The sequence below is a fragment of the Corapipo altera genome, unplaced genomic scaffold (genome assembly GCF_003945725.1).
Source record: "Corapipo altera isolate COAL_440 unplaced genomic scaffold, ASM394572v1 2, whole genome shotgun sequence".
Taxonomy (NCBI): domain Eukaryota; kingdom Metazoa; phylum Chordata; class Aves; order Passeriformes; family Pipridae; genus Corapipo; species Corapipo altera.
The window spans coordinates 1095831-1104315 of NW_020884890.1; the positions used below are offsets into that span (position 1 = coordinate 1095831).

An 8485-nucleotide genomic window follows, 5' to 3' on the forward strand; every position below is an offset into this window, starting at 1 on the left:
GCACTCCATATCCCTCGCTGATGATATGTTAGCTGTGAGTGGAAGGTTGTAGAAACTGAATTAGTTTAATTTAAGAAATAAGCTACTATATGTGCTCAAGGTCTGATCGCAGTTAGGAATCCTTTCTTTTTCATATGTAACAAAAATACATTTGTGCAGGTATTTGTTGTGGATCAATATATTATAGACTTCTCAAAGTAGCTGTATAAAAAGTTGTTCTATGCCACATTAGCATTCTCCAATGCACACAATGGGCTGTAAATCTTTTGAATTCATATATTTGCTTAGTGATTCAGGTTTTAAAAAAGAATATGAACTTTAAGACAGTGTACAAACTTGGAGTAGAGAAGATGGAGAAATATGAACAGCCCTCTGCGCCTCAGACCAAAATTTCCGTTGATTTCAGTGTCTGATTTAAGAACTGAATGCAGCACATGTGTCTTGAGGATTATATGATTGTGGAATCACATTATGTGTGAAGAAGAAAAACTGTCTTTCTGGAGTGTACCAGTTACTTTAAAAACCTTAATAATATCGTATCCTTCTTAGCATATGTAGGGCAGAGTCACAAATTTTATTTCATGTTTTTGAGATTAATTTTATATGGTAAGAAAGAAAACATAACAGAAAACCACAAAAGTTGTATGTATTTCTCCCCTATTTTATAGAAGGTTCATATCAGTTAACAGGAATATGTGAAGAAAGCAAATAGACTTGCTTATCTAATGAAACAATCTGCTAGGAGAAAAATTGACAGATGTGTTGTAAACAAATGAAAATACAGACCATTTGAATTGCATGAAAAGGAACACTTAAACATAGTGGATTTAATGATCACTTTGATGACAATGGAGAAATCAGTATTTTAAATGTTTAAATGTAGTTTACAAAAGTGCTGCTGTTTCTCCAAGCTTCAGATGTGTACACGTTTTTTTATTAAATCCCCCTCTTTCGGTGAGAGGTGAAGAGTGGGAACACTAACATTTATCTTAGAAAAGTTCTTCCCTTACTAAATTTTGAGTGAGCAGAAAAGTGAGTAGGACTACATGAATATTATTTGCCTGTTCTCTGAGGAACAGGGTATCCTATATATGTCATTTTGGGAGACCAGCCAAAAAGAAGATGCCAGAACTCTAAACAGTCAGGGCTTTGCAATAATATAATAAAATATAATAACAGGATAAAAAAACAGCCAGTGAGGAAAATAAAGTTCTGAATTTGTAGGTGATATAATCAGATCTTTGAAAACCCCAGTGTGTTTAGTGGAGGATTTATTCTTTGACTGCTGGACCAAACCCAGTTAACTCCTCTGTTACACTCATCAATATTTATGGAGAGTTGCCAACACACACGGTCTTATACAAAACACAGGACAAGACATAATCTCTGTCTTGTTGTATCTTTCAAGAAAGAAAGAGATGGAAATTCTGATATAAATTCCAGTAGAAAGAACAGGTGTTTACAATTTTAACTTCAGGAGAAGTAAATGCATTCTTATTTTTCTCCCTGATTGCTTGACAGAATTATGATTGCAGTTCCCTTGATGATTATTTTCTAATTTTTTTTTGAAAGTTAGGCAGTTGCAACTCTGACAGCTTGATTTTTAATCAAAATTAGCATATAAGTTTCAATTTTTATTCTTTAATATAAAATTATTTCTCCTTGTCTATTTTTTTACTTTACCTTTTAACCTTATTCAGTCTTTTCAATTTTGTGCTTAATAATTCCTATCTAACATCTCAGTTACATAGTTATTGTTTTAGTACATATGTCTTAAATTTTTATAACTGGCTACAACTATATACAAAAGTTTCAATTTAAAATATCATCATGATTAATAGAGTTTTATAATTACACCTTCTGTAATTAATTGTGTGCAAGTATGAACATGGTGAATACTATTTTCAGAGCACATTAATTTGATGCAAGTTGACCGAGGCTTCAAATCTAAAACCAGTTGATTTATTACTATGCTGCATCAGCATTTATTGATTTTAAGGTACAGCATTAGCATTCACTTATCACTGCATATTTTTCCCCATTCTACATTAAAAGAGCTTGCCCTCATCTGTCACAACCTTATACTGCATAAATCATATAAAATGATCACTTAGTTCCGTGATTTACGTCATTTTAATGTTAATTATACTGAAACATAGGATTGTTTAATAAAAATGTTGAAGCTAATCTATATTGGTCATCAATATTTTTTACACGTTACATGGCAGAATGTGTGATAAACCACAATATCCAACGTGTATGGAAGGGCATTTAAAGTGAATTAGGATTTAGACTAACCTAGAGCTGAGACACGTTTTAATTTTACAGATGCTGAATAAAACCTGACATTTACACAGTATTTTCTTATAAGTTAATGGTGTCTATTAATCATAATCACTTGAAAAATACAGCATCTTACCCCCAGTTTTCACAGTTTAGAAACATAAGATGTGCTTTAGCTTCTCAGAATTACTTTCTTAAGGCAACACTGACTTCTCAAAAAAATGAGTCAAATATTAGAAATTTTCCACCCAAGGTAAGACACTCAGTGGAAACCTGCATTCTTCTAGACAGGCTTTGTGCCTGAGGAAGTGCAGAAGGATCAGCCTAGGACATATCTGACACTGAGCTTCAAAGACTTCTACTTATTCACTGGAAGAAACCCTCTTGAAATAAAAGACATTTTGTGAAATCAAAGGCTGGGTCCCCTGTAAATAGTCCTCAGGGTTGCTGATCGAATGGTCTGCGACGTATTTACAGAGGGTATTTCTCAGGACACACAAGGAAGATTTTTGCAGAATCAGCACCTTGACTAATGCTGCAGAGATCAGAGCATTTCCTATTTTCCTGTATTATGTTGCCATTTTAAATTCGGCTGACTCCAAATACTCTGGGTAAATCGAGGCACGCAATGTTGACTTAAAAGTAATTTGTGGGTAATATGTAACTGTTTCTTAAGGACAAGGAACACATTTTCAAAAAAACAGATTCCATTTTTTCCTAGCCTGCTATTTAAGGAGCAAGAGCAACAAGCAAATGTATTTAGAGGTGTGGACGTATGCTACCCTTAAGGAAAAAGATCTGAAAATTGAACATCTCCTTATCTGCCAAAAAACTAATGAAAAGTGATTTTATCAATACGAGAACTAAACTATAGTGTGTCACTTTCCTAGAAGTTTAAATTATTAAGGATTTTAGTGTTTGGGAACATTTTTAATTCTGCAGCAAGGATCAAAGACATGATAGACATAAAAGGTACACAATGTGTGTGATAATCTGAAAGTATTTTGGAACATGTACTGTTGTACCGAAAGTATTATCCTGGAAAACAAGAGTTCATCAGATTTTGTACCAGTTTATTGAGAAAATTCAAGATTTCAATTAAATTTCTTGCTGTTCAGGTCAAATAAGAAGGGTTTTTTTAGCCAAATTTAGGAGTTCTGCAGCATTTAAAACACTTATAAAAACAGTAAATGCATTCCATGAATTATTTGCAGCTTTCTAAATGAGATTTAAGTTGCCTTTTAGTAAATAAATCTGTAGCTGCTTTTTTTAACTGCACTGTAACTGGTAAGCATGCTTATTACACTCAGAAGCCAATCTAATTTAGTTTTATCAGGTTTTGTGTCTGAATTGATATAATTTTCAAAAGCATTCTTTGCTTGCATGTTTCTGGTGTTTAATACTTTACTTGTTATTTAATTTATGTATGACACAGAAAATAAGAACCATTGCAGACTCTGAGCACCATGGCAGTATAATAAAACACAGTCTGTAGTTATTAAATAGAAATAACAAAGAAACAGCAACAGATTATTTAAAATCCAGCCATCCAGCTGAAAAGATAATAAAACTCTGACTCTAACCAACAGAAAAAAACCCCACTAAATAACCTAAGAATTTTTTTTTAAATGGCTTAACTTTTCCCTCTTCATAATTTTCTAGGCTTTAAAATATTAACAACTGATGCTTGTTCGTGTGTGAGCTTTAAGGAAAACAGTGGGGGAAATAACTGAGCAATAGGCATAAGCGTTTGATTTTTTGAGATTACAAAAAAAAAAAGGAGTTAGTTGGCCTAAGGCTAGAATTTTCATTACATCAATGAAAGAAAGAAAACAGAAGCCAGCAGAGGGGAGTTATAGAAACTGACTTTATATAAACAGTGAGAAAAATCCTTTTTCCATGGCCACCTACAACGTAGCTACTTCACCGTCAGTACAATTTTTCTTTTACCAGTGGCACAGCAGCCCGGGCCTGATCCTGTTGTTTTAGAACAGGTTACAGTCTGGCCGGGAGGTTTGCCCCTCACAAGATCTAGCTAACAGTTTGTCAAAGATAGTAGAAACAAAAAAAAAATTACACGTACCTAAATTGACAAAGCTCATGACCATGTCAGCATCATTCAGAAAGTTGGTGTCGTGCAGGCTGGCTAAGGGAGGATTCTGTGTGGTCAGGGGGATCATGCGAGATAATTGTATTCTCCGTGAATATCCATTTGGAGAGGCACGGTATCCTTTCCGTATCCCTCTGCTCTCCCCTGCCATTGATCCCTTTAGTGAATACTCCAGCTCCTCAGTATTCTCTTCATTTGTCATGGCATTATACAGGTCCAGCATGAAGAGGGGTGCAGAAGAAGCCTGCTTTCCTGGTGAAAATGGTCTGGGTCTGTGAGGTAAACCCAGGATAGAGAGAATCTCTCTCTGAATCTCCCTTCTCTCATGGTTCCGCAGCCTCCTGTAAATAAAACTCGAATGGACATGATTGTCTCCTAAACCTCCCTGTGCGTGACCCACCAGAACCCAGCAATTCCAGAGCAAGCCCACGAAAGCTTTGAGTGCAGTTAGGTTCATCTTTGAAAAGCAAAAGAACAAAGAAAAAAAATCTTTTCTCCTACTTGTTCTGAGTTCCTATGAGGTCTGCTTTCCCAGTAGCTGAAAAACAAAATTTACCTATTCTTCATGTCAATGTCATCTCTAAACGTAACATCTTTGGTGATTCCTCTCCCCCCACCCTGTTTAAATATTATGGAATGTGTCAGGTTGCAGTTATTTCTAAGAAAGCTGAAATTCAGACTTCCAATTTTCCACTGTTGTTATCGGTTTTTCTGCATTTATGGAGCAGAAGACCAGTATTTTGTCAGCTGACCTAGGCATTCCTATATAAACCTTAGATAACCAGGTCTTTGGTGGGGAGCTGTATTAGCAAGAGCTGTTCTTCTGACACATTGTAGTTCCCAGAGTTATCTTCCCTTGTTATTCTGAGTTCTTCGTACACCTTGCGCTCTTCCCAAGATAAAATCCTGAGTCACAGATTTGTCTTGATCTGTACCTTGGTGGTGTAACACATGTTTGTCCAGCAGCCTGGTGATAACTTTAACATCGTTTGAATCGCTTGAGTGTAAAATAATTCTAAAGCATGTACTAATCAAATTAATGTGTTGCCATGAATTTACTCGCAAAAAATAACCTTCCGTAAATCCATTCAACCCTTTTCAGCTTCTGAACTGTTATTTCCAACTGTAGCAGGCACAAATATAACAGCTCTCTTCAAGAGAGATCTAAAGACTAATGTAAGCACAACCCTGCTGGGAAAGAAGAGGCTTCTCATTGTAATTTGAAACGGGTATAGCAAAAAAGTCCTTAACCCTTCTCTTGCCAGACAGAGCTTTAAATCTCTCTCTTCCTCCCCAGTTTACAGTAATATACCTAATTCTGTCTATTGGCTGTTTCTTTCCTAACAGCTTGTGGAATCAATTTTAACTGTAACAATTTTAAGACATATGGATAGCTAAAGGCATGGCATAATACAGAAGCTCTTGTGAGTTTTCTTATGAGCCTATAGTTTAGTAAACTTCAATACGAAACTCTCATAACAAACTAAAATAGCATCTCACTAATCCAAGAAATGTTTATGTTTTAGATAAGTTTAGCAAAAAAAGGTGACTTTTTTAGTAAATTCTGTAGGAAATTTTGTTGGTAAGGCTTGATTCATTCTTTTCTAAAAATGTTGGGAATGCAATCTGAATGAAACAAATTTATTCAGCAAGCAAGATTTCAAATTGTGCACAGCCAATGTTGTAATAATGGATATAGTCACAACGTTCATAAACTGTAATTTGCAATGATAATTTATTCAAAGTACATTTTTACTCATACATTGTTATACTACATTTCCCACTAAATGTCAGAAGCTAGGATTTAATCCCATAGCCTGCTATTAACTGGAGAAGGAAACAGCTTAACTGAAGAAATAAAAATATTAAATAGGTTTTAAAGCTGCTGCCCGTGAAGTTAAGGTTCGACTTAGCATTTTTCTACAGCCAGTAACTGGTGTTTTCTTCTCACTGAAACAAAATCACCATGATGAATTTCATACTGCTAAGATTATTGGTGGTCATTTTCCTTGCTCCTATGATTTGCCTTTAGCCATGAGGGGATTTTCCTTTGATGAAAGGGAGAAAAAAGGGACAGAAAAGATTTTTGTCAACATGACACTGAGGAAAAAACCAGGTATATAAAATCCATCCCATCAGGTTTTCCTTTACATGACACCTACTCAGCAAATCACACAATTCTTGAGTAAACTTAGGAGTGTGACAGCAAGTATAGTCACACCCTAAGAAGCAAGGAACAATTTATCTAGTACATTAACCACAAATGAGTTTTTCTCATATTTGTGAGTCCTAGCTTATATTTACAGTCTAGTCCAGACATCATTAAAATACAGCTGATTCTCTGTCATAAATCAGCACATGTAATGAAACAATGCTTCTCCCAAGGAAGGATTTCTCTCATACTAGACCTGCTGAATTAACACTAAAGTTAGGAAGCTATTTAGCAAAAGTCTTGTTCTTCTCAGCAGAAGAGCAATCACAATCAGAACACATTTTCTTTCCTCATTGAGGTTTTCCATTAAAATCCATTTGTTATAAGAAAAGTATTATTTCCCGGTTTTTTTCTTCCTTTCACTTGCTCTGCTCAGACAATTCCAATGGTACATAAGACTTCACCAAACATATGTCTTTTTTGAATTTGGCCATCACATATCCTGCAACAAGGTTTCTTCCTCTTTTCCAGCAAAATATTTCCTTTTTTCCCTAAGCATTTGTAAAAGCCAGTGGATTGCTTGCTCAGAGGATTTAAGTCCTCAGCCTATCAGAATTTCCGGCTATAGAAACTTCCTATATTGTCCCACTAGGGTGTCTGGAGGTCCACATTTAGTTAAACTTTTTGCATTAAAAAAAGCCAAAAAATACCCTCAAGTTTGAGGATGCTTTTATGTAGTAAACATCTTTCCAGACAGAAACTGAATAAGAACACATATAAACTAATAATCATATGTTCCATGAAAACAGCTCCTGTTATTTTTTGACATAGCCACAACTAAATCAAGTAACCTAAAAACAAAGGATTTATTTTACATTAACCTACCCTACACTGAGACACTAAATGTCCTTGATTGGAATACAAAAATAAGAAATTTTCATTAATATAAGTGCAATGTCCTTTATTATAAACTGCTGTTTCATAAACACTCATTGCTAGCATGATTATCTTATACAGGGGAGAGAAAGCTCTAAAACTGAAAGTCTTTGCTGAAGAAATGAAAGGTATCTGCAATTGTTCATATATTCTATTTTGTATTTCCAACATGAAACAACATACTTCTAAAGAAAAAAATAGAAGTCCAACATGTCAAGATACACAGAGATAGACCTTCTTTCTTCCCCAGGTGCTCAACCTGGTAGTAACATAAGAAATCACCTTGCCAGCCCTTATCCAGTCCTTTAAAAAGAAAAGGAAGACTAAAATTCCTCCAGAAGTGAGCTCCCATTAGGGGTAGATATCTGACACAGGAGTACCTGGAGAACAGGGTCTCAGAGGCAGGAAAGCAGCAGAGCACCGTGCAGGCACCCCTGGCAGAGCGAGACAGGAAGCAGCTGCATGATTTCTTAAACAATGTGGCATGAATGCACATGGTGAGTGAATTCAGAGCTCACTACATTTATATTAACCTAAACAATATTAGAGTAAACATCATAAGGGAAGTAATGAAATCTGGGAATCCAGATCTTGGCAATCTCAGATTCCAATGGATCACCATTCACTGTAATGGTGAAAAAAATTGGTGAAAAAAAATGATAAGAAGAAAAGCTATGCAGCAGGTCACTCTAATCATTGAAGGTGAAAGTGTTTTCGTGGGCAATGCCCACTACCCAAAAATATACAAAAATCAGCAGATAGCTACTGAGGGCAGAATCCTTCCGGTTCTCAATATCACATCCCCTGAGGGTGATTCCCCACAGCAATGATTCTCTGCAACTGTTTGACAAAATAGACTAAAATGTAGACGTTCTTTAAGACATTTTCAGTGTAAATCAGAAACCTATGCATGCACACTGAATGATTCTGCTGGCTCTTTCCCTTCTTAATGACCAGCTAAATTTGGCATTCAGATCAATATTATGCATCAACAGATGATCCAG

At 35.5% G+C, this 8485-nt stretch overlaps 1 protein-coding gene across 3 annotated transcripts in view; it reads right to left on the reverse strand.

Annotated features, from left to right (window-relative positions):
* Positions 1-5569, reverse strand: part of BMP5 (bone morphogenetic protein 5) — a 57109-nt gene extending 51540 nt beyond the window's left edge. Inside the window, exons 1-2 of one of the 3 annotated variants that reach the window (XM_027645112.1) lie at positions 5329-5545; positions 4367-4734 (exon numbers count right to left, since the gene is read on the reverse strand). In XM_027645112.1, the coding sequence (XP_027500913.1) occupies positions 4367-4616 (250 nt within the window). In that variant the 5' untranslated portion in view covers positions 4617-4734; positions 5329-5545. Of the gene's footprint in view, positions 1-4366 lie in introns of all 3 variants that reach the window. The other 2 variants (XM_027645111.1, XM_027645110.1) reach the window with 2 other exon arrangements.
* Between the last annotated feature and the right edge of the window lie 2916 nt (positions 5570-8485).